The following is a 27,048-nucleotide window of genomic DNA, read 5'->3' as shown; positions in this document are numbered from 1 at the left end:
AAAAATATTTGTGTATTTTATGTCTTATTTAAATGAATTATTAATTTTGCTTGATTAACTCATTGATTTCTTAGTTGGTAGGTTGCTAGTTTGATTGTTTTTTTGTTTGATTGATTGATTGATTGATTGATTGATTGATTGATTTATTTATTTATTTATTTATTGATTGATTGATTGATTGATTGATTGATTGATTGATTGATTGATTGATTGATTGATTGATTGATTGATTGATTGATTTCCGGTGTCCGGTTGCAGGGGCAACAGAAACGAGATGGCGAATGTGAGACGCGCCCTGGCCGAGGCCGGCGTTGCATGGCCTGGCCGCGCGATTGGCAAACCGGATGCGCTGCACACTCTGCTGTTCGCCGCCATTCACCTCGGCTGGACGGCCATCTTGCACGTTGACATTCGCCCAGGTTGGTTTTGCCTTTGCGTTAAGCAAACAAGCCCTACAGACCGTTGCGCGTCAATGAAAATTAGAACAACTCGTTTAGGCTTATTTCTGGCCATGGAAACCATATTTGCAAAAAAATGAATAAAGGATTGAGCAGAATGAACTATCGTGGTAATTATTTCTTGAGAAGTTCGTGGGCCGAGTGTTGGCAGCTAAAACGTTCCTCGAGCATATCAAAAACCTTACTACTTTCTTTTTATTATTTTAGAAGCGCTTAAGACGAATTTTTGAGAACTCAAATTCCGCAAATCAAAATTGATACGTTGCTCTTTCTGGGGTTACGCCGGCCAAAACCAATAGACACATAGCTAATTGTTTGTACACCCTCATTAAACAAAAAGCAATGAGCCTCCTTTAAGTTAATCGGTGGACACATCAGACAGTACGTCGTGTAGGGGGACATCCACGTCGTTGTCAAAGACTCTGTTAGAGTCGCCTCCTAAGCGCATGCGTACCTGTTTTCTATTCAAAGCACAAATTCCATCAGTGGGATTAAAGTGCAATGGTATGCAAGGAAACATCTGCGTATTGATATTGCTGAGTTTGTTGTAAAATCCCAAGTGGTCAAAGCAACCAGATGAGCACAGAACTGTGATGTTGGTATTGTCTTACGTTTGTTGGCGCGTTCATCACTCGTCTCTGCCTCTCGTGTGTTCAGGAGTAGATCACGTTCAGTTACGATAATTAAACCGCCGGGCAGATCAGTGTGCCTTAGCGTGGCGTTGTCATGCACGAGGTCGAAAGTGTGATTCTTAACCGTGGTGGCTGCATTCTATTAGGAGCAGAATGAAACAAAAGCCACAGTTTCGGCCGAAAGTCGAAGCATTCATTGCGATAGCAAAAGTGTACTGAGCTATAGAAATTAAGGATAGTAGCTTTATAGGTCGTCTCAACTTGTAAACATAGGCATACCAACTAAATTAACGAGCATGGTGTCACGCGCGCACGAGCAAAGAGGAACACATCTCCCTCGATGACAGCGCGCACTCGCTGTCAAGGCGCCGGAGTGAGGAAGAGTGGTAGCAGCAGCGAGCGAATTGACCTCCGTGCTGTCTCTCTCTTCAACGCGAACTAAGCGGCAATAACACAGCGCACACGAAGGTGTGCGCTGATCGCTGATCGCAGATCGCTTTCAAGATAAGGGCCGTGCGGCCGCGCCATATGCAGGTGTCACAGTAGTGAAACGACCCCCCTCCTCCAGGTGGCTTGCGCGTGATGGGAGACTACGCGCTTCTCCCCGCTTTCCTCCCTTGCGCGTGCGACATTAAGCCAGCAAGACCGGTTCACCCTCGCCGCTTTCACTCGCATATACAGCATACGGCGATGATGTTATCGCACTTCGTCTTTATGAGGAAGATCCTGGCGTCGGCGATGCAGACGGCGACGACAGAAATCCGCCTGGAGTGTCCATAAAATTGCTATCGCAAAATAAGGACGCGCTTGCACCGTACTTTCTGTGCACGGAAAAGAACGCGAGGCGGTCAAAATAATCCGGGGCCTCCAATTACGGCGTCACTGATAACGTAAATTATGCAGTCCCCGGACGCTCCACCCTACTATTTTATGAACTTCTGGTAATTGTCGTAGCAGCCATACGTCTTCGTGAAGTGACGCCACCAGACGCTTTGGCAAGCTAACGTATCGCTCATCGGTGTGAATCGATGAGCGATACCTTAGTTGTCAGTTGCGCGTAATGCGATCATTGTAACAGCGGGGCCGCGAACATTGTTAACGCGTAATAATGCTGTATACACATATAGTGAAAGGAAACCGCTATAGTGATGGGTGCGAAATGAAATATTGGCACATCCTACGTGGTCGCCGCGGGTATGTGCCAGGCGATGAGAACGACGCTGAAGTAGCGCGCGAGTGGAAAAACAGAGACGACAACGAGGTCGCGTTGACTGCTCTCATAAAAGTGCTTTTACACGTCCTCTACGCCGGCTTTCCCGTCTCCTACTAGGCTGCGACACTGGTGGAGTTGCGGGGTAGGATTCCTTCATGCTCGGCACCCCTTCGCGGAGCCATACCTCGAAAGCGAAATCACCTTCGTTCGTCGAAACTCCTGTTCACCGGTACAGTCGCCGCCTGCTAGGCCTGACACCCGAGTTCAACCCTTTGCAGGACCCTGCTGGAACGCGTCAAACTACTTCCGCCATGGCTACTGCAACTCCATCGCAGGTGACGCTGCAGAATCCGAAGATACCAGAAAGTTTCTATGGCGACGCTTTTGAAGATGTTCAAGATTGGCTTGACCAATTTGAGCGTGTCGCCAGTTTTAATGCCTGGGGCTACCAGCAAAAGCTGTCTAATGTCTATTTTGCGCTTCAAGACAGTGCGCGGACGTGGTTTGTGAACCGGGAGAGGAATTTGACCACGTGGGATGCCTTCCGCACGCAGCTGCTAGACACGTTCACTAGTAGCGACAGAAGAGACAACGCGCAGCGCCTACTCGAATCCCGTATTCAAAAACCAAACGAGAGCGTTGCCATGTTTTGCAGAAGATATGGCCCGCCATTTCCGCAGAGCAGACCCTGAGATGGCCGAAGAAAAGAAGTTGTGCTATCTCTAGCGCGAAGTGAAGGAGGAACTGTTTGCCGGGCTCGTGAGGAACCCACCGACGACAGTGGCCGAATTTACCAAGGAGGCTACCGCTATAGAACGGGCTCTACAGCAACGGTACCGTCAATATGATCGCAAGAGCTCGCCGGTGAATGCTTCAATTCTACCTGAGAGCTGCAGCACGTCTCTGCGTGAAGTCATCCGAGAGATTGTGCGAGAGGAGATCCGGCAGCTCGGTATCACTCCCATGGCACCAGCGGTGGCTTCTGTCGCTGATATCGTTCAGGAGGAAGTTCGACAGGCCTTTTCGTCGCCCGACTGGCAGGCGGTGCCGCGAGGATTGACCTACGCGGAAGCTGTCTGTCGTCCACCTCCCGCCACTTCGATGCTGCTGACACCGTCGACCACTACGAAGCAGCCGTCACCGCCACCCCCGACGCCCTATTTTCGACAGTCACAGCCGCCGCCAACTATGCCGCATCGCCGCCAGTCGATCGCTGCGCGTCGTTTCTACAGTGAATCCCCTGCCGGCTACCCGCTTCGAAAGACCGATTTGTGGCGCACCGCTGACCGCCGGCCGCTATGCTTTCATTGCGGCGAAGCAGGACATGTTTACCGCGCGTGCCACTACCGCGCGGCTGGGTATCCAAGATTTCCCAGCTGCAATTACCCTGTGTCTGAGGCTGCACGTAGCTGCGACGGAAATTCTACAAACTTTCGGCCAGAAGGTTCAACGACGCCTCGATCGCGTTCCCCATCTCCGGCTCGTTACACCCCACCGACCCGTCGCGGTTTTTCTGACGCCTCTAGGGGCAGGTCCCCTAGCCCGCGCCGGAGAAACTAGACGCAGCGACCTCCGGCGGTGAGGTTGCAAACCGGCTAGCTACCCAAGAGCCCCCATCTCCGACGATCGACGACTCTACAACTCCGACGACTCCAACCACACCTCCTGTAACCGATGCCGTCAGCGCCGATCTTGTCGTTTGCATTGACGGCCACCAAGTGGCCGCTCTCGTCGATACTGGTTCGCATTTTTCGATAATCAGTCAAAAGCTGGCCGACAGGCTGCGAAAAGTGAAGACGCCGTGGACCGGGCCCAACATCCGAACTGCCGGTGGCCAGTTGATGACGCCGATTGGAAAATGCACAGCCAGAATAGTAATCGCCAGCGCAACCTTCGTCGCCACCCTCGTCATTCTCTTTGAGTGTTGTAAAGAACTTATATTGGGGATGGATTTTTTCAGGGAGTATGGTGTAGTGATTAATGTCCGTGACCTCGTCGTCACATTTTCTACGAGCTCAGATGACGTCGACCCCGCAGAACACCAGCGACCCCGCTTACGTATCGCCGACGACGACGTCACGCTTCCGCCGCGAAGCTGTTCCCTCGTGCCTGTAATCTGCGACAACTTGAACACTGGGACTGGCGTCGCTGAACACATCGACGCACTGGTACTGAGTCAAGGCGTTTCTATCGCCAGGGCCGTAATTAACGTAGACGACGGACGTGCTGAACTCCTGCTGACGAATTTTACCAGGGAACGTCGACACATTGTTAAAGGCACGGCTGCTGCTTACTTCGACGAATTTACCTCAATACAGGACTGCCTCTCAGTGGAGCACGCGATGTTCACCGTGGCTATGCCTGCCCCTGTCGTTGATATCAGGCCCACCTTATCGCCCATCGAACGTAGCAGCCTTCTTGAGCTCATCGATGAATTTAAGAGCTGCTTCTCATCCACGTCACGAGTTAGCCAGACGCCGCTCACTAAGCACCGTATTGTCACCGAAGCCGACGCCAGACCAATTCGGCAGAATCCTTATCGTGTAGCACCGAAAGAGCGCGAGGCAATCCAAACACAAGTGAAGACGATGCTTGAGGACGGCGTTATTCGGCCATCTAAGAGTCCTTGGGCATCGCCTGTCGTATTGGTGAAAAAGAAGGATGGTAGCCTGTGCTTCTGCGTCGACTACTGAAAATTCAACCTGATCACAAAGAAAGACGTTTATCCGCTACCACGTATCGACGATTCCCTGGACAGGCTACGAGACGCATGCTACTTTTCGTCGATGGACTTGAAAAGCGGCTACTGGCAAATAGAAGTGGATGAGAGAGACCGTGAGAAGACCGCTTTTGTGACGCCCGACGAACTTTATGAATTTCAGGTGCTCCCCTTCGGTTTGTGTTCTGCGCCGGCAACGTTTCAACGACTAATGGACACTGTACTCTCAGGCCTCAAATGGCAAACCTGTCTGGTCTACCTCGACGACGTGATTGTTTTCTCCGTAACGTTCGCGGAACACTTACGGAGACTAAAGACGGTCTTTGAAGCAATACGCTCAGCTGGTCTAACTTTAAAACCTGAAAAGTGCCATTTTGGCTTTGAAGAACTTCAATTTCTCGGTCACGTTGTTAGTCGTGAAGGTGTCCGACCTGACGCTGATAAAATCTCGGCCGTTGCTAATTTCCCAACGCCATCAGATAAAAAGGCCGTGCGACGTTTTCTGGGCCTTTCCGCCTACTACCGACGGTTTATTGCGGAATTTTCGCGCATCGCATGGCCATTAACACATCTCACCAGAGAAGATGTCCCCTTCGTGTGGGGTGAAGACTAGCAACGGGCATTTCACGACCTACAGCAACGGCTGCAGGCGCCTCCCGTCCTCGCACACTTTGATGAAGACGCTCCTACGATTCTTCATACCGACGCTAGTAATGTCGGCCTTGGTGCAGTGCTTGTACACCGGCAGGACGGCACCGAAAGAGTGATTGCTTACGCCAGCAGGACGCTATCAAGGACGGAGGCTAACTACTCCACTACAGAAAAAGAATGTCTCGCACTGGTGTGGGTCGTCCTTTAATTTCGGCAATATTTGTATGGTCGGAGTTCCACCGTTGTCAGGGACCATCCTGCACTTTGCTGGCTGACTAATTTAAAAGATCCAGCCGGTCGGCTTGCGCGCTGGAGTCTTCGGCTCCAAGAGTTCGACTTCACGGTTGTGTACAAGTCGGGGAAACGACACACCGACGCCGACTGCCTCTCTCGGTCTCCTGTTGAGACTGCAGTCCACGACGATGATGACGTAGGTTTTCTAGGCGTGCTAGATACTGTCGACGTTTCACGCCACCAACGCGAGGACGCAGAACTGGTTCCTCTTTTCGATTACTTAGAGGGAAAAACAAGCAGCGAGCCGAGGTTATTCGCGAGAGGGCTGCCTTCGTTTTGCTTACGCCAGGACGTTCTCTATAAAAAGAACTTTTCACCTAATGGCAGCAGCTACCTACTCGTCATTCCCGCATCTTTTCGCGACGAAGTCCTACATGCCTGTCACAACGAGCCGACCGCTGCTCACTTGGGATTCACCCGCACATTGGCAAGAATTAGGCTAAAGTACTATTGGCCAAGACTTGCGTCGATCGTGAAACGTTACACACTGACATGCCTGGACTGCCAGCGCCGCAAAGCCCTACCCGGCAAGCCAGCTGGACTGCTGCATCCTGTTCAGATACCGCAAGCGCCGTTCGAACAAATTGGCATGGACCTTTTAGGTCCGTTTCCACTGTCTACTGCCAGGAATAGATGGATAATCGTCGTCACGGATTATCTTACTCGATACGCCGAAACCGGTGCTATCCAGCGTGGAACAGCAGCCGAAGCAGCGCGATTTTTCGTCGAAGCCGTCGTCCTAAGGCATGGCGCTCCCGCAGTGGTCATAAAAGACAGAGGATCTGCGTTCACAGATGCGCTTCTGGATACCATGTTGCGACTAAGTGGTACCACTCACCGAAAGGCCCCGGCTTGTCATCCCCAAACCAATGGGCTGACAGAACGTATGAATAAGACTCTGGTAGACATGATGAGTATGTACATCGACGTCGACCACAAGAACTGGGACGAGATTTTACCATACCTTACATTTGCGTATAACACGGCTCGCCAAGAGACAACACGCGTGACGCCTTTCAACCTCGTTTACGGACGCGAAGTGACAACAATGTTGGACGCAATGCCTGCACACGAGTGCGGTGACGACGAGACTGGTGCCGAAGAGTTTACACAACGCGCAGAGGAAGCCAGGCAGCTTGCGCGTTTGCGAATCCAAGAACAACAGGAATACGATGCCCGACACTACAATCTTCGGCACCGACCCGTCACATACAACTTCGGTGACCAGGTGTGGGTCTGGACTCCGATTCGTCGACGGGGGATGTCTGAGAAGCTCCTGCGAAGATACTTCGGCCCGTACACAGTTCTGCGCCGCATCAGCGATGTGAATTATGAAGTTGTCCCCGACACCCATAACTGCTCCAAACGCCGGTGGCATCTGCCCGAGGTTGTGCATGTACTTCGTATGCAGCCATACATTTCCTCATGACCTCAACTTTGCACCGTCTGTGCACAGCCTTCGGCGGTTGGTGCATCGGGACGATGCCTTTTTTTTTTTCAAAGGGGGGGGGGGGGGGGGGGGCAATGGCACATCCTATATGGTCGCCGCGGGTATGTGCCAGGCGATGAGAACGACGTTGAAGTAGCACGCGAGTAGAAAAACAGAGACGACAACGACGTCGCATTGACTGCTCTCATAAAAGTGCTTTTACACGTCCTCTACGCCGGCCTTCCCGTCTCCTACTAGGCTGCGACAATATGTAATTCTTAGAACAGAAAAGCACTGACAGCGGATTACAGAGGCAAGTATCCTTTCCGGAACGTTGGTTCCACTTCGGCGCTTTCCTTGTTCGTCCACAGTTATTGATCACTTGGATCACGCCTCGTATGACACATCTGTGCTGTTTGTATTTAAACAAAAGGGTTTCTCGATAACACATACAATAATTTCCATTTCCGCAGGCAGCCGTGTTGAACCCCCTCACAGAAGCCCTTCATCGAGAGGACAAACCGACACCGTCGTGCTAACACTATCTCGTGAGTTTGGCATGCTTGCTCGCAAGCACTCGTCTCAGCAGGCCAGGCGGCCCGCGCGTATAGCGTACGTTGGTCTTCTCAACGACAACCTGGGAAGCGGCGGCGACGACGTGTCCGCGGTGAGTTCGATCTGGGTTTATGAGCAGACTGGTTGAGAGGACCAGGTTGATCAACGCGATTTACACGCAATAGACTGCAAGCGCACGAGTACAGTGGCACAAAAGCCTATAAGCTCGCACGCCTCACCCGCGTGCGCGCACGATCGCAATTTGGCCGTCTCTCCTCGCTCTCTCGATCGACATTGACCTGCGCTGACACGTACATTTCGGAGTCACGAACACTCAGGGCGGGTATTTCCACTTATTTTCGGACAGCAAATGCCCGGCATTCCTCTCGGCCACGCCGCTGGAAACGAATACACTGCCCCCAGGTCGAGTGCGGACTGCGCCGACCCCATTCCCGACTTCTAACAAAAGGGCACCTGCCAACATTGATCGTTAGAGAAGTGAGAGTTGAGAATACTTGCTACGGCTGCCTACTTCGAATGACAGCGCTACGAGAAAACACTGCTTAGTGCAATTCGCTTTCAACGTTGTGATGCACAGCATGTAGTGCTGTTTACCGGCCACTGGAACAGCGAGAGTTTATGTAAACAAATCGCATGTGTCAAAAAAGCTGCCGTAATGATGCATGGTTGACTTATCATTGGGGTCACTTTGAATCGCCGCTTGAATCTCGTGCCACACCCTAATCCCTTTTGTGAGTGTCCTTGTAGCGAGCACGCAGCGTTGCCATCTGGTGAAATTGGCCACCAGATTTCGGAAATCTGGTGAAAATGAAGAGCTCCTGGTGGCCAGGCCAGCAAACTACTACACCAGACAAAATCTGGGGATATCTGGGGAAAACCAGTCTACCGAAATTACCGTCTACCGACCTTGCTCATCCAAACATCTAGCGCTAGGTAGCGCCTGTGGCCGCCCGATTCTAAGGCCTATATTTGTATTTGTCTATTCCTCATGAAATCCCTGTGTTGCTGTGCTAATGCTAGGGTACAGTGAACTAAAGCTTACTGTATCTAAGGTTTATGCTAGCGTGTGATGCTAGCACTAGGTTTCAACGCACGTATAGTTATAAGAAGTTTCAATAGGCGGCACCGTCTGTTCTAGCGGAGGAATGAAATTACCGTGGAAAGCGCGGGAAGAGCTACGCCGGGCCACCGGCAACGAGTCAAGTGGCCAGCCAATACACGTGCGGACGCTCCGTTCGTTTCGCTTTCACAAAACGCTGTTGCGCAGTATAAAGGCATTTAGCTTCCATGAAATTGGTGGCCTAAGATCCACCCACGACTTCGCAGGCAAAGCACATCACAATTTGGTAAGTTTGGCGGTAATTGTTTACTTGTGTTGCTTTTTTGTAGCGTTTGCCACAAATGCCCTGATTCTTTTTCTAGACTCAACCGCTTCACACTGTCGTAATGAGCAGTGAAAGCAAGTCGACTCCGAAGGGAGATGGTGATCCAGACTGTGCCAAGACAGTAAAAAGAGCCCGCAAGTCCTATGAATACAACAGGAAGTACCTCGAATCCTGGGAAAAAGAATTCCCATGGCTTACAAGTGCGACATCACAAGGTAGCAAGCTTCCATTCTGCAAGTTATGTCGAAAATTTCTTCGACCACACCACGGCACACTAACCAAACATGCACAGGGAGCTCAGCACAAAGGAGCTGTCAAGTCTACATCAGTTTCTCAGACGCTGAATTTCCCAAAGAAGCCAAACCTATCGGACGACCTGAAACGTGCTGAGTTGGAGTTAGCGCTTGCAACCTGCTGCCACTGCCCTACCTTGGCTATTGACCATTTACGGGAAGTGATAAAACAAAATGGCAAAGGAAGCTTTCTTGAGCACCTACGTCTTCACCGTACCAAGTGCACTGCTTTAATCAACTCTGTCTTGTCCCCCTCTCTTCGAGACGAAGTTATGGCTGATATCAAAGGCAAGAAGTTCTCTCTGATGCTGGATGAGACCACGGATGTCACGGTGGAAAAGTTGCTCGCAATCTGCACCCGGTATTTTAGCGAAAGATCCGGCGAAGTTGTGACTGCATTGCTGGGGCTTTATCCAGTGATTCATGCGACTGGTGAGGCGCTTTTTCAGATTGTCAGAGATTGCCTTTATGAGTATGGGATGTGCCTTTGCGATTGTGTCGGCATTGCCTGTGATGGAGCTGCTGTAATGGTTGGTGAACACAACAGTGTTTGGTCACGAATCTAGGAAGAGTCGCCTAATTGCATCCTGAACAAGTGTGTATGCCATTCACTGGCCCTCTGCGTGCAAAAGGCTTTTGAAACGTTGCCTTCTAGTCTAGGCTACCTCCTAACTGAAATCCCAGCATGGTTTTCAAACAGTACACTCCGACGCCATACTTACAAGGAACTTTTTGAAAGCATGAAAGAACAAGAAGTAGAAGCACAAAGTGACAAGAAGCCTTGCCACATGCCATTTTGAAGCTATCTCGCACACGATGGCTTGTTCGGGGGCGTGTCATCAAGAGATTGATCGAACATTGGAATGAGCTGAAGGCTTACTTTACGTTAGCCATGCAAGAAGGTACTCAAGAAGTAAGGTACAAAGCTCGATTGATCCATGACATGCTCCATGATGATGAAAACTACATTTACGTCATATTTTTGTCTCCCATCGTCCAAGAATTTGAAAAGGTCAATGCCTTTTTCCAGTCAGTGAACATTGATCCAGACAAGATGTACAAAGAGCTTGATCTGCTTCACCGAACGCTGAAGTCAAGAATTTTTGACAGGCAAGGGCACAGACTTTCATTGGGAATGACAGACTTTGGGTCTCAATTTGTCAGTGAACTCCTCCTTTGCAAGCACCAGGAGACCAACCTCAACGAAGCTGCTGTGCAAGGGGTGAAGCAACGCTGCCAAGATTTTCTCACTGACTTGCTGAAGGAAGTGGAAAAGCGTCTTCCCTCCAATCAAGCCATTTTTCAAGGCATGAGTGGACTTCACCCTTCACGAGTCTTGTCTCAAACTGCACGACTTTCTCTTTTGCAACTTCCCCTTCAACATCTGGTTCAAAAAAACATGGACGTTATTGAAATGCAATACAGGAGAATTGTTATGCATCTTTGGAGTGAGGAGGCCGTCTTCGACGGGAAACTTCTTGAGGATTTTGCAACGTTCTGGGCTGGAATTTTCAAGTTTAAAAATGCCATGGGGGAAAAGCCCTACCAGGAACTTGCATTGTATGCACTGGCATGTCTTTCTTGCCCAGTGTCGAATGCAGTGGTGGAGCGTGTCTTCAGTCAGGTCACGTGTGTGAAGACGAAGTACAGGAACAAGATGTCGCTGAAAACTTTGGATTCCATTGTACGAATTCGCACAACGTTGGCCTCCAGAGAGGGGTGTTGCGTGAAGTTCACTATCACAGACGATATGCTACGCAGGTTTCGTTCAGACATCTACGATGCTCCAAGCGATGATTAAAGGCTCCTAATCATCACAGACGATATGCTACGCTGGTTTCATTCAGACAATTACGATGCTCCAAGTGATGATTAAGGGCTTCTCATCATGATTTTATATAAATAATAAAATGAGTGTTTGACGAATGTTAATTCTTGGTCATCTTTGTGCATTTTAAGGCAATTTTATTTTCTGGTGAAATCTGGGGGAATTTTAGTGAGTTTCTGGTGTCGTGCCGACTTTCCAATCTGGCAACGCTGCGAGCACGTGAAGTCCCATAATACCCGTTGCATCTGCAAGCCTGTGATCTGTAATTATCCGTGACGCGCGCCGATTTAGTGGCCATAACCATATTATAGATACGCACGTCAAATATTGGTGGCTGGAAGTCGGATCTAGTCTAGCCCTGATTGGTCCTTGCTGGCTGCCTACGTTCGCCACTTCCGGCGGGCGGCTGGCCCCCGGCTGACAATATCAAGCCCAGTTTGATCGGCGGTGTTACGTTTCGCCTACAACGCGCGGTAATGCCGGCGCGGATGCAACGGACGCCGGGGCTTCGTTCAAAGCGGCGGACATTTTGGCCCGTTCGACGCCGCCGCAACGCCTCCCCGCCAAGCGTGTCCAGGCGTGTTTCAGTGCCACGTGTCTTCGTGCGTGCGTGTGTGTGTGTGTGCCCACGCTTGTCAAAGCGCGGCAGCCGGGGAGCGGAGCTCCCCAAGTGAGGTGCCAGGAGGTCTGTCCGTCGGCGGGTTGGCGATGCGTCACTACACTCGGCTCAACATGTCTCTCGGCTCGACCGTGCGCGCCGTCGTGGGCTCATGCTCCGCCGTCGCGTGGGCTCATCCCGTGACCTTCCTTCTGGCCCGCGACGCCGAGAGTATAAGAGCAGCTGCCCCCGGACGCCAGGAGAGAGGCTCCGATTTGTACTGTTGAGTTACGTGCTCTCCCGTCTCTCCACTTCGGTCGACCTGACCGGCCGCTCTTTTGCTATGTTAGAATAAACAAGTTGTTCTGTTACCAGTCTTCTCTTGCTTTGCCGGGACCTTCGGATGCTTCCAGTGCCCCAGGCCGCCAGGCCAACGCTACCCTTGGGGCTTGCGACCCATTGGCAATAACGGGCGTCAGCACCGAGACCCCAACAACTGGTTGCCAGCGGTGAGATCGCGACAACGGAGGCCAGCAGCGAAGAGATGCGGTTGAATGTATGCTGAGCAGCACAACGACCATCCGGGAGCAGTGCAACGAGCCCTGTGTGATGACTGGTTGCCTGCAGCGGAACGACTGCGCTGAATTCTTGGCTGCGAGGTTTGGTGAGTGCGGGACTTTCTTCTTCTGAGTTTTGCCAGGCTTTTGTTAGTGTCAGAAACAGAGCTGGTAATTGTGGTTGTCGTTGCTGCCGGGTTAGTTGCGGCTAGACAATAGTAGGCAGTAGAGAAAGCAGCATTCAGAGCAGCAATGGATTTGAAGTCGTTGCGCAAACCGATATTGCTGGAGCTTGCAAGAGAGTTGGGTCTGGATGTCTCAGACAAACTCAGAAAACCAGAACTGCTAAGGGCTATTCTTGAGTTAGAAGCTGAGGATGACGAGCTGTCGGAATGCCTTGAGACCATTGAGGAGAGGGAGCGTGAACTTAAAGAACAGAAAGAGAAACAGGAGCGCGAACTAAAAGAACAAAAAGAGAAAGAAAAAGAAGAGCGCGACCGTCAACACGCTTTGGAAATGAAGCGTCTCGAGTTAGAGATGGAACGCGCTCGTAATGGAAGTCAGGCACACGGTGCAGGAGAACGAGTATTGTTCAAAATGACTGACCTGATGCGGCCGTTTAAGCTTGGAGAGGACATTGGTTTGTTCCTGGTTAACTTTGAGCGAACGTGCGAGAAGCAGGGGTTCTCTCGGGAAACGTGGCCACAGCGCTTGCTCACTTTGCTACCCGGCGAGGCGGCCGACGTAGTCGCTCGCTTGGAGAGAGAGGAGGCAGAGGATTTCGACAAAGTGAAATCGAGTCTGCTAAAAAAGTACCGGCTGTCAGCGGAGGCGTTCCGTCGGAAGTTTCGGGAAAATGAGAAAGGCAAAAGTGAGTCATATACAGAGTTTGCGTACAGGCTTATGTCAAACATGCAGGAGTGGCTCAAAGAAGAGAAAGCGTTTGGTGACCACGAGAAAGTTCTGCAGTGTTTCGGGCTAGAACAGTTTTATAGTCGGTTACCTGAGAACGTGCGGTACTGGGTCTTGGATAGGCCAGACGTTAGTACGGTGGCTCGAGCCGCTGAGCTAGCCGAGGAGTTTGTGACGCGTCGGGCTCGCGGAGCTAAGGACGGTCAAAAGGGTGAATTTGGCTCCAAGTTTGAGAGGCCGAAGTTCACGCCCATGAGAAAGCGGTTCGAGACGAGGCGAGCACGCGTGTGTTATACGTGCCAGAAGCCGGGTCACTTTTCGGCGCAGTGTCCGACCGAACGTGAGGAGACGGCGGCAGCCGAAGCCGAACGCAGAAAGCGGTTCGAGATGAGGCAAGTGCGCGTGTGTTATACGTGTCAGAAGCCGGGTCACTTTTCGGCGCAGTGTCCAGAAACAAAACCAAAAGTCGTGTTTTTGTCATTATGCAGCACTGACGAGAACATCAAGCTTCTCGAGCCTTACATGCGAGACCTCCTCGTGAACGGGAAAGAGTGCCGAGTGCTTCGCGATACCGCAGCTACGATGGATGTAGTTCACCCCTCTTACGTAGAAGCCGATATGTTCACGGGCGAGTGCGCATGGATCAAGCAAGCAGTGGAAGCTCATAGCGTGTGTCTGCCGGTAGCAAAAGTGCTTATTGAAGGACCTTTCGGAGCACTTGAGGCGGAGGCCGCAGTGTCATCTATGCTGCCCCCCCAGTACCCGTACTTATTTTCGAACAGGTCCGATCACCTCCTGCGCGAGAAGGGGCTTTTGTTTGGTGAGGCTAGCGTTCAGGCCTTAACCAGATCGAAGGTTCGGGAGCTCGCTGCAAAGGCGGTAGTTGCGGGGCCGACGTTGTTGAACGATGAGAAAGGGTCAGAGGCGCAGCAAGCTGGTATTCAGAGCACGCCCGAACTGAATAAAATTGAGCCTGTAGCGTTAAAGGCACCAGATACTGGAGAGGAAATTCCCGATGCGGGAAAGTTAGAAGAGCTTCCGGTCGAGCTTCCGGGACTAGGCTCAGTGACGAACAGGAAAGACACCGATCAAGTCATTAGTGACTTAATAAGTAAAGCATCGCTGTCGCCTGAGCAGAAAACCGAACTACACCAGCTCTTACAAGAGTTTCAAGGTCTGTTCTCTGAAAGGCCTGGTAGGACTTCTGTCCTTACTCATGACATAGAACTTACCTCCCCAGAGCCAGTACGATCCAAGGCGTACCGGGTGTCACCCCGCCAGAGCGATATTATGGAGGCTGAGGTAAAGAAAATGCTACAGCTCGGTGTTATTGAAGCAGGTGAGAGTGATTATACCTCCCCTTTGATTTTAGTTGAGGTACCGGGCAAGGAACCTCGTCCTTGCGTCGACTACCGCAGGCTTAATTCCATCACTAAGGATCAAATTTATCCGATCCCTAACATCGAGGAGCGCCTTGAGAGAGTGGGTAGCGCTCAGTTTATTTCCACCCTAGATCTTGTCAGGGGTTATTGGCAGGTTCCACTTACAGAAGAGGCTAGTAGGTATGCGGCGTTCATTTCACCAATGGGGACATTCCGTCCTAAAGTTTTGAGTTTTGGTTTGAAGAACGCGCCATACTGCTTTTCAAGCCTCATGGATAAAGTGTTGCGGGGACAGCAAGAATTCGCTTTACCGTATCTAGACGACGTAGCGATATTCTCCGCATCCTGGCCTGAGCATATGGCGCACTTGCGGGCAGTGCTAACCCGCCTGCGCGATGCGGGCTTGACAGTCAAGGCTCCCAAGTGCCAGTTAGCACAGGCCGAGGTTGTCTACCTCGGACACGTGATTGGTCGGGGTCGTCGCCGCCCCTCTGAAATAAAGGTGGCCGCTGTGCGAGACTTCCCGCAACCGCGCACGAAGACCGATATTCGGTCGTTCTTAGGTGTCGCCGGCTACTATCAGAGGTACATCCCCAGGTACTCTGATATCGCGGCTTCCCTAACGGATGCTCTAAGAAAGACAGAGCCGCAAACAGTCGTCTGGGACGAGACAAAGGAAAGAGCTTTTAGCGCCCTAAAGAGCGCCCTAACAAGCCAGCCTGTGCTACGATCGCCCGACTACACAAAAGGGTTCGTTGTTCAGTGTGATGCTAGTGAGCGAGGCATGGGCGTTGTACTGTGCCAACGGGAAAATGGAGAAGTAGAACACCCCGTCCTGTATGCTAGTCGTAAGCTGACGAGTCGTGAGCAGGCGTATAGCGCCACCGAGAAAGAGTGTGCGTGTATCGTGTGGGCCGTTCAGAAATTGTCATGTTACCTAGCCGGCTCGAGGTTTATCATTGAAACGGATCACTGCCCTCTCCAATGGCTGCAGACCATCTCTCCCAAAAAATGGCCGCCTCCTGCGCTGGAGCCTCGCTTTGCAACAATATTCCTTTGAGGTGCGTTACAAAAAGGGGAGTCTCAACGGTAACGCCGATGGCTTAAGTCGAAGCCCCTAACGTGGGAATCAGCCTCAAAATTGCTTGTTACGGATGTTTTTCTTCCTGAGGCAGGATTTTTTTTAACTTATTGCTTTTGTGTAGTGTTTCAAAGTGATGATGTGCTTTCTAGTGCAATTTTCCGATTTGTGGACGCGTTCTGAGTGCTGCTAAACTACTGTAAGGAACTAGGCAGCAGTATAAAAGGGGAAAGAGCCTGGCAGGGCTTAGTGAGGGTTGTGCCGTGCTTGCTGACTGAGCGGTTGACTTTCGGCGTAGTTCTAACGCTTGCCGGAAACGAGAACAAAAATGTCAACTCTCCCGAAGTCACTTTGCAGTGTCCTGTGTGCACCTGAACGTGAGAACGAGGGCTTCTCTGTGCGCTGCGCTCAAGAAACGCCAAAGGACGCCCGACTTCGGTTATGAGCATCATCGAGCGACATCCCTCCGGACAGCGGATGCAGTCCCCTGACCATCGGGATCTCCTTCCCCCGGCGGGGCGGTCTGTTACGTTTCGCCTACAACGCGCGGTAATGCCGGCGCGGATGCAACGGACGCCGGGGCTTCGTTCAAAGCGGCGGACATTTTGGCCCGTTCGACGCCGCCGCAACGCCTCCCCGCCAAGCGTGTCCAGGCGTGTTTCAGTGCCACGTGTCTTCGTGCGTGCGTGTGTGTGTGTGTGCCCACGCTTGTCAAAGCGCGGCAGCCGGGGAGCGGAGCTCCCCAAGTGAGGTGCCAGGAGGTCTGTCCGTCGGCGGGTTGGCGATGCGTCACTACACTGGGCTCAACATGTCTCTCGGCTCGACCGTGCGCGCCGTCGTGGGCTCATGATCCGCCGTCGCGTGGGCTCATCCCGTGACCTTCCTTCTGGCCCGCGACGCCGAGAGTATAAGAGCAGCTGCCCCCGGACGCCAGGAGAGAGGCTCCGATTTGTACTGTTGAGTTACGTGCTCTCCCGTCTCTCCACTTCGGTCGACCTGACCGGCCGCTCTTTTGCTATGTTAGAATAAACAAGTTGTTCTGTTACCAGTCTTCTCTTGCTTTGCCGGGACCTTCGGATGCTTCCAGTGCCCCAGGCCGCCAGGCCAACGCTACCCTTGGGGCTTGCGACCCATTGGCAATAACGGGCGTCAGCACCGAGACCCCAACAGCGGCGAATAGCTAGATTTCGGCCCGCGGTCTCCAGGCGGACGCTGCCGCATGGCCAGCTGCCGCTTTTTTGCCGGAAGATCACTCCACGTGGGTGGGCTTTAAAGGACCCTCACCAGGTCTGGCCTCATTGAGCTGCCAAGAGTAGTGCATACAAGGCGCGCTCACGATGGTGTCTGCTCAGTATCCCTACGCTTCACGGAAAGAGCTTAAATTTCAAACCGAACAGCGTTTGCCCTTCTCTCGGGTCGATCGCAAAAGTGCGCCTACGTACATGGTGGCGCTGTGACCTCACTCGTACTGGCGCGTGACTTCGAAAATTATTCAAGGCAACATGAGTTATTCGTTTGGCCTGTTGCAACCCGCCGTGGTTGCTTAGTGGCTTTTTTGTTGTGCTTCTAAGAGCAACACCCGGTCACGGCGGCGCACTTAGATGGTGGCGAAATGCGAAAACACCCGTGTACCTAGGTTTAGGTGCACGTTAACAAATCCCTAGTGGTCAAAATTAATTCAGAGTCCCCCACTATACGGCGTGCCTTGGAATCAGATCGCGCTTTGGCACGTAAAACCCCACAATTTCATTAATTTTTCAATAGGTCAAATAATGTTTAGAGACATAATAGAACGTAGAAACAGAATGCTTGCATGTTTTTGCTTTGCTGCGTACCGTGGCGAGAGAGATGGACTTCCGTTTCATGTGCTTGTTCTTACATCCTGCAGTCAATCGCTGAGAGTCATTTTTTACCTAGTTGCAGCGCGTGGCCACGCTCTGTGACCCGCTTGCTCCTGCCTCAGTGTTCGTGTATATAGCAGTGCCTTATACCGCTAGTTAGGTGTTCTCGTTCACAGCCCTGAAAATCTCGCGCTGCGCGAAACGAGGAAAACGCAAGAGCGCGCGCGAGAGACGGTCAACAAACGTGCGCTACGCAAAAAAAAAAAAAAAAGAACGCGAGAGAAAGAAGGCGGGGCCTCCGCTCGTACGCTTCATGCTATCCTCCAGCTCCGCTATGGGAGAACGCGGGGACGGAATTTCGCTTGCGGACGTTAGACGGGGGTAAGTGGAGAGATGTTGGGTATAACACTCGCTTCCTGAGATCACGGACTGGCAACACTGAAAGATTGCTATTTCCGCCATTAACGAACCATTTTGAAAAAAATTCTTGCGGTAGAACGCTCCCTAAAATTCACGCACCAACTTTCAGCGTACAGCCAAAGTTTGATATGTAGCCTGGCGAGGGACCCCTTGGAAAAACCTAATTAACAGAGTTTATGGAGAATTTACGCGTGTTTGTGTTCTTCTGGGCTACGTCATGCACACAATGACTTGCGCAGCTTTTTTCTTGAAGACAATCTCTTACTGAGTTATGGCTACTTTTCCGGACCGGGTATATGCATTTCTAGCCTGTCCCGTGGGCAGATCCCAGAAATTGGGATGTCGACATGTGGGCTGGTCGCGAAGGTAGGGTAATCTCAAGCAATTCCCGTGGATGGATGGGAGTTGTCAAAAATCTTGGCTGAGCCTGAAGGTAGTGCAGTCAAAACATTTAAAGGGGCCCTGAATCACTTTTTATCTAAGTCGAGAAATGCATGTGAAGTTAAATTACACTGAAATGAAGAGTTCGACGAAAACTCGTCTGGTCGGAATTGCTCATAGACAAGGGTAAAACGGACGCCGACCAAAAACATTAATAGAAAGGAAACAAATACGTTTCGGCTCCCATACGGGGCACTTGTTCACAACATCTGTTGTTAAATTGTGAACAAGGGCCCCGTATGGGAGCCGAAACACCTTGGCTTCTTTTCTTTCAATCTTTTGGGCCAGCGTCCGTTTCCCCCTTGACTATAAATTACACTAGTTCAGAAATACTTTACTCCAAAGTATTCTTTAATGCGTTCAGCAGAAGCGGAGTTATGGCAATCAAACGCAGTGCTTTGGACATCATTCAGTGAATGACTAGGGGCGCTATACAGTAAAACTAATTCAAACGTTCTATTCCAATTGTGCAATCAGCCCTCCATGATTGGTCAAAAACTCTGTTAGACCACCCCCAATTCACCTGTCTGTCACGCGACGTCACGAAAACCGCGATAGCTCGCAATCTGATATGACCTGTACCCACTGATTGTGATTGGACTGAACAAAAGAAAAATAATTATTTCTGATTCGACGCCTTTTCGCCCTAACCCTCAGCTATTGGTGAAAAGGTTTCAGGCTGCAGCCATATCACCTGTCTGTCATTGGAAGTCACACAACTGCAAAAACTCATTGCCTCAAAGAACGTGTTGGCGTCAAAGATGCATTTATATGCCGAACAAAACTCCATTTTTTCTGAATAGCCGCAGGCTGCCCCCTTCCTAAAGGAATAGATGGCTACCGCCGATCTCTCTGTGACAAGATACTCGCACCTGGCGGAGAGCATGGGTTTATTTGCGCATAACAGAACTTCTTGCGTGACCGTGTAACGCTATCCATCCCTCTCGGCACGTGTACGGCATCGCTATGCGAACTCTATTTTTGATAAGGATCCTGTTTAGCGGCATTTCTAACTACCCGTTGCACACGCCGTCTCGATTTTAGAGAAGCCACTGCAAGCTCCCTAAGGGAAAGCGGACCAATCGCTGACGCCGGCACCACCCTTTTCATCCAGTTATCTATTTTCAATGTGCTGGCTCGGGCCCAACGACATCCTCTCCACTTGAGCTTTCTTCTCGCATCGTGACAGCCAATTAGAAAACCGCTCAATGTAGGCTATGTTATTCGTTTTTAAATCAAGCAAAAGTGACCTCCTATACACGAGGAGAGCGTTTTATTGGGTTGTTCCGCTGCGGGTCACCGCCCGATGCTTGCGTCGGCGGCTACGTAAGTTTGAGATGAGGAGATTGGAATAAAAGCTTTTGGAATAGTTTTACATTATAGGACCCTAGCACTGCGAAGGCTACGGCGGAGCGGGGCATGCCCGCAATGCTCCGCCTACTCAAGGCCACCGTGGCGAGCAGTTCAAATTCGAGTTTGGACGTTCACGTAGACTCCGCTATTTCCGATTTTGCGCCTAAGGACGCGCGAAACACGGTTGGCCTCAGTGAGCCATAGTGCCATGAGCCATTGGACTCGTCCCGGTACCCCTCGGCACCCCCGGTGTTTACGCTACGTAGCAAACCACAGCTACATGCAACATCAGCATTTGCTTTATGCACCACAGGGTTGGAGTGCGCGGTAGCGCTCCTATGCTTTCCTGTCTGGCTGTGCTACTGGGTGAGGAGTGGCTTTGCCCTGCACAAGCTTGACCGACGTATAGTAGCCATTTCCTACTTGCGGATTTTGAAGCTCGTTACGAAGCCAAATGTGCCAAGGCATTTACCAGGGGTGAGCAGGGGTGAGCACGCGCTGGCACTCATGCGTCTTATCTGACACGTTTTGCGTGGTTCGATGCTAATTGAGCGTTCGAAACTAGTCTACTGCTAGCACACCGATAAGGAGGGTGGCCAAAGTTCAATTCCTGTGGGTGTGGTTGTGGCGGAATGTGAGCAGGCGATAGATGGCTTCTTCCGAATGTACGTAATTATTATCGAAACATGAAAGCAGAATTTGGGTTACTTCCGCCTGTTTATTAAACTAAGTCAATAAGTATATACGGTAACACTGGGAACAAGCGCGTTGAGTCAAACACCCTTCTTGAGTGATGTGAGCAATTAACCAATACCAGCCACGTATGGGAATACGCTATATTACGAAATAAATTGTACAAAAAAGAGCGAAGAAAAAGTGAACGCTTCTCCCACTGGCCCTAGCTACGCGAGGGGGAGTGCGATAAAGTGCAGTGCACAGCGATTCCGACGCGTTCTCACCCGCAACACGCGGTTGAATTGCCTTCCAATTTTTTTCAATCCTGTGAGTTCAGACATGTATCTGCAGACTTGGGCTTGTTAGGTGCCGCATATTTGGTGTTCGTTTGTCCTTTGAGTTCATCAGTTGTACTTACTTGCCTAGACAGTTAGGAATGCACACTGTACTCCTCTTCACTGCGTGCAAACCGCCGGGGACTGCAGAGCAAAGCCTATGAAGTCGCCGATCGCGTGGACTCCGAGTTTCTGGATCCCCTGGCCAGCATCGTGGGTGACCGGACTGCGCGGACCACTGCGCTGGAGAACAGCACAATCTTCAAGCGCCGTCCGGCGCTGGCGACCCGCTGGCGCGACGCCCTGTCTTCTTACGGAGTCGCCTCGACAAACAACGTCCTGCTTCGCAACGACAACAGCGACTTCGTGCGCACCTTTATCGAGATCTGGGAGTCCAATGGCGAAGCCGAGACGCACATGTTCGTCTCCTGGTGCATTGTGCAGGTATGGCTCCATGCATATAAGAGCAACAGGACAAATTTTTGGATTGATGCCGCCGTCAGACTTAACACGAACACTCAACACACATCTACACCGGCTTTACGTATTTACTCGCATGTATAGGCAGCCATATTTTAGAGTGCGTTTAAAAAGGTACGGAAAATTTTTCTCAGTTATTTTAAGTGCAGTGCAGCTCCTTCTGTGCAATTCGTTTTTATTCGGAGGTTTGACGTGGATTGCTAAATTTTTCGTAATTTAAGGGGCATGTCTTAAAATCCTGGGACATCTAAGCTAACGTATTAGCTCGAATACAGACAGACACATATTTAAACAAAATTATGTATAAGGAAGCAGCAGTCGGGCTTAGATACGAAGATTCGGTTTGGCTGCAGCCGGCGAATATTGTCTACCGATGAAAGATACTCTCGAGGAGGAGAAAATAAATGTTGCTGATGTCTTTGAGAGGCTGCCCGTAATGTCGGATACCCTACAGGCCAACACGAAGGAGGCTTGAAACGCTGCAGGCGTTGCTCGGAACAAGTTCAGGTGCTAGTCTAAATGCCGTCGACATGCCTACATACTTCACTGTTAGTGAACCGGACTGCTGTAGCAGTGGTTCGAATTTACGCCGAGCATATATAATACTGGCATTACGAAAGTGTACCATCTCGGACGCCCTAGACGGAGATGAAAACGGTTCCCTGTTGTAAGAATTTGGTGATAGTGAAGCCAGCGATGTCGAGGAACACGAAGCAGCGAAAACATTGCACATGCTGGTGATTATAGCAGAGGAACTGTAATAAAATGCGTGTTTCTTTCACCGTGGAAATGTATTTCTCGCATTTGGCTTGCATTTGAAGAAGTTATTTTTTCTAAAACTCCCGATTGTGCAGTCCGCCTAGCATTCAGACCAACCTAGAATGAAGGAAATACGGCAAATTTAGCAATTGCAGGTTGTGTGGAGCAAACACTGAATGCTTTAGAAGGAAGCTGCATGAGGCTGACTGCATTGGTAGCCCCAATGAGGAATATCTGGCGCCCTCCGCAGAAAAAGCGCAGAAAGCGCGTATATTGTGCTCAGATTATATATTAACTTGACTGTAGAGTGTTATATGTTTGTGGACCGCGGAATCTTGTGAAAGGGCTAAGTTTCAAGCAGTTTGTGACGACAACCAATAAACCTCGCAGTACTACTCTTTCGTGTGCATATTAGTACGGGTCGAAAATGTGAATGCGGGGCTGAGTTTTCAGGCTGAGGAAATGTTGGCCATTTTCTCACATCCTGTGGGTCGCATACATTTGGTGCCGGCTGTACTATCGCGAACAAATTAAATCGAGCGGGGAAGTGCTTAGTAGAACACTTCGTACGAAAAAAAGTTATGGAGAACGTGATTTCGGAGGTATTGCTACTTATGGTGCCACAGAAGCAAATATGTGTCCTACGCTTAAGTCTCTAGCCGACGACCCTGTTGACATAGCCCCATAAAACGATCCACATGTAAGCTGTGAGCCCTCTTGTGAGGTACCCTTCCAAGCACGGCATGTCATCGCCGTTAGAAGAGCGCCGGCAATGCCTCGCCCATGGTGAGACAGCGGGTGTCTCTGGTAAACGCGCACGTGAAACCCCCAGAGTCTCTCGTCCAATGAGAAGTCGCGGCAAATCTCTTGATCATCTGTGCCAAAGTGAAACGTGTTTTGTGAACAGACGCGGTCGGCTCTCAAAAAAGGCTCCTGTTAACACTCCTTGCCACTTGTCTAAAAGAGCTACCCTTAATTTTCCGGGCATCAAATTCGCCCACTACAAACTGCCCTTCAATGAACACTGCTACAATATCATACCTTGTGGGGATCTTGGAATGTCTAATTGAGTTATTCTTGTCTGCGATATGCTGATAAGCTGCAACATGTTGTTGCTTCTGCGTACAAAAGGCATCGTTCATGATCCAATTGAAGTACCGACCAGCGCACTCAGACCCTTGTTCCATGGTTTTATCCCCGATGGGTATCGGTGGAACGCAAAATAGACAACTTCCGCACAATATGGTTGTTACTTAACGTTGCCATGTCGTGTCCAGGTTCCCTATGACGCGCAACGCTCAATATCTTGCTGAGGCTGGGAGGAGGTACTCTAGGTAGGGTCAATGGAAAGCTGCAAATATTGTTTGTAAGTGATTTGTAGGCATCAACGTCCAGAGTGGCAATCGTTATCGAGCCATAGCAACACAGGCTCAACTCATCAGCCAACATGTGTTGAAGCATTAAAATGAGGGAACAAATTCTGAGTGCCTCGATTAGCCTGTCTGATCTTCTGCAGAATTAAGTGCTCAAAGCTACGTCACGTGTTACAGCTTAACGCATAAGCAAAGCAACTGCTTACATATAACTGCTTACTGAAAAACGTAATTGAATTACTGTTTCAGTTACGGAGTAAACAAGAGTAGTGTATCAATGTAAAAAGTCATTCTTTAGACTTAAATAATTACATGTATTTTCATACGTGCAAGTGTGCGCACAAAAGTTGTAAATTGAGCTTGTTGGTACATTTAAACTTTTGGAGGAGCGCTGAACTTGGTTGTGCGTCGGGGTTGCTACCTGCGCTGACTATTCCGCGTCGCAGTGAATAACTTTTTTTTTAACTATTTGCGCATCGTCTATAGACAAATTCGTTGAACTGCCCCCAAATAAAAATTGGTTGTTAGTCTGTGCCCTTCGTTTGCCTTTCGTTGCCCCATCGTTTAGCGCTCCTCCACAAGTCTATGCAGTTAATAACGAATGACTTCACAACCCCAAACTTATATACTATCATTGTTCGCACTTCCTTTCACGAGGTGGCGGCCCAGGGCTATGGACGACCGGCTATGGAGTTCTGATGCTGAGCACGAGATTGCTAGTTCGGTGCCCGGCAATGTTAGCTGCGTTCCGATGAATGCAAAACGATGAAACACTCCTGTATTTATATGTAGTGACATGCTGGGGAACAGCAGGTGGTGAAAATTAATACGAGTGCCTCAAACAGGACGTTTCTGGTAGCCGCAGTGTTGTTTCGGGACGTCAAATCTCGAAAGCCAATCAATAAACAAACCAATAATTAAATCAATCAATAATTAAATCGATCAATCACTCAAATATGCTGTTAAGCAGCTCTAGTCGCGAAACTCAACGCCCGTACAGGTGGCAGCGCTGTTCGCCAGCCAGCGCCTCATCAACAGCTTCTACGAGAGCGAGCAGCACGCGCGCGTCCTGCACGGCGTCTTCTGCCTGGCGCACACGTACCTGCTCACCGGCTTCGAGCTGTTCGCCGGCTACAGCGCCGAGGTGAGCCACGCGGGTGCCCGTGACGACGCGGAAGCTCTGGTCAGGGCGGTGCGCGGCGAGTTCAACAGCCTGCTCGCCAGGTGGCCCCAACGGGACAGCAACGTCACGGTCGTCGCCGACTGGAACTCGACTGTTGTCGCCTTCTCGGCAAGTGTCGATAATGTTCCCGTAACGTCGTGGACTCAGCTTTCCACTGTGCCAGGACCCGAGCATGATAGTCACGATGATATTAGTGCAGCATACTAACATGAGCACAGTGCTTTGTATTTTAACGGTGACCGTTCTTCATAGTATTGATTCCACTGTTGCCGTTTTGTCGTTCGGAGCAAGATGCGATTTTCGTGTCGTCGCGTTTCTTGTATGCGTAGCTTCTCGGTGTGCTAGCACACCAAAATAGCGACCACGATGACGTCTATATGCAAGCCATTTAGAAGCATCGAGCGCTGAAGCTTTCCAAAGTTGATAGTAGCGCCACAAAGCTCAGCCTAACGAGTGGCGGAAGAAAGACAGGAGGAGGAGGAAACAACTTTATTTTGTTAGTGTAGTTCTATCGATGGCCCGAAGTTGAACTTCCAAGCTCGGGTCCCGGAATATTGCTTCGCATGCTTCAGGTGAGTGAGCAGCAAGGAGATCTGGTGGGGGCGGGGGGGCTCTTCTATACAGTGCCAGAGAATATTGTCACATGAGGCTGCGGACCCTAATAGTGAGCAGTGTGGGTCTATCAAATGAGGGTAAAAGTGTGCGTATATTTGTGGGTTGTGAAAGGAGTGCGTTTGGAGTCGGCGCCAGGTGATTTCTTGTCCCTTGGTGAGCTTGGGATGGGGTGGGGGATTTGACCGCCTGTGGTAGCGTTGTGCACTGCCGGTATGTAATCAGTGGCTCGCTGACCAGGTCCCTCGGGTCATATGCGGAACCCACCGCTCGGATGACGAATCCTGTAATGCATGTGGGGGCTACGTCGTTTCCCGGTTTCCCTGCGTGAGCCGGGACCCATATAAATTAAATTGGGTTGGGTTCTTCACTATCTTCTTGTTTGGTGGAGGATAGGGGACGCAGTATTTGCAGCGTGGTTGGGGCCTTCATTTAACGTGCATTGTCGGATATGGCGGTCTTTGAGTCGCTGATAATGGTGGTAGATACGACCACAGCAGCGAGGGCAATGGCAGCCTCATCTGGGTCCACCGAGTTGAAGGTGCGGAAAAGACAGCAAGACTGGAGAAAAGCCATAAAGTGTGCATGTTCCATATATGACGGAAAATTTTCGCGATTTAGATCCCTGAAGCACGAACATGCGTCAGCATGAACTTCCGAAAGCTCGGCGCATAGCATTCAGATGTGCGATGAAGCGTGGTTTGTAGTTCGGAAAGGATGGCGTCTCATTTCCTTCGCATCCATAGCAGCCGAGACTGGCGACACTGGGGTTTCAAGTGAAATGGTAGTGTACGGTTTGTAAATACGGTGTACGGTGCAATGGACGGTTTGTCTGCTTCCGGTGCTACTTTGTGCTGAGCGACAGGCTGTGGCGGGCTTGTTTTCGGTGGATACCAATAGAAAAAATGATAATGCATCGAAAGTGTAATCCACGTTAAGGGGCCAGTAAGAAGCGATCGCGAATCAGCTAGTAACTTCATTAAAGTGTTCTTTCAGAGCTAATTTCAAACTTGAGTGCATTACAAGAATTCCCAGGAAAAAAAACAAACTAAACAAGGAAACAAGTGGACAGAGAGACGTTGAGCTATCACGTAGCTCTAAATGCAGCTCATTCCAAGGCACGCTGTTTTTTTCCTTTGCTTGGCTGGACCGAGCGAATGGTGGAGCCGAGGCTGCCATAGGGAGCACACCGTGGAAGAAATTAGGCATAAAGCCTGGAGAACAGATGTTATCAACCTTATGCGTAGGTGTTCCTAAATTAATTAAATTCCTAATTAATTAAATAGTGTAGCTTCTTGACATGCCTCCACCCGTGTTCCTTCATTAAACGTTCAGTCATTCGCCGTAAAATAATCCATCAACAGCCAAAAAAAGGAAGGTAAAACTAAACTTTCTTGGAGTCTTTATTTTCTTCAAACCTCAGTGCCGGAACCTTAGTGTGACGTCATGAATGACGAGCTATGTTTTATTGTTAAGTGGCCTGTTCGGAGCATAAAGAGTTCTCGAACTTTGCAATACGTTAATTCCTTACTCTATCAAAAATTTGAGTTTGACCTTTTTTTAATTAA

The 27,048-nt window shown here is 50.3% G+C and overlaps 1 protein-coding gene across 1 annotated transcript; it reads left to right on the top strand.

Moving 5' to 3' along the window:
- Positions 1 to 264: 264 nt before the first annotated feature.
- Positions 265 to 25,075, top strand: LOC140219113 (uncharacterized). The gene is made up of 4 exons (XM_072288997.1): positions 265 to 419; positions 7,870 to 8,063; positions 21,224 to 21,517; positions 24,686 to 25,075. The coding sequence occupies exons 1-4, from the start codon at positions 275 to 277 to the stop codon at positions 25,073 to 25,075; spliced, it is 1,023 nt and encodes a 340-aa protein (XP_072145098.1). The 5' UTR covers positions 265 to 274.
- The last annotated feature ends 1,973 nt before the right edge of the window (positions 25,076 to 27,048 follow it).

The sequence above is a fragment of the Dermacentor andersoni genome, chromosome 6 (genome assembly GCF_023375885.2).
Source record: "Dermacentor andersoni chromosome 6, qqDerAnde1_hic_scaffold, whole genome shotgun sequence".
Classification (NCBI taxonomy): Eukaryota; Metazoa; Arthropoda; class Arachnida; order Ixodida; family Ixodidae; genus Dermacentor; species Dermacentor andersoni.
Note: the sequence above shows the minus strand (reverse complement) of the source record. Positions and strands in the feature narration are given on the sequence as shown.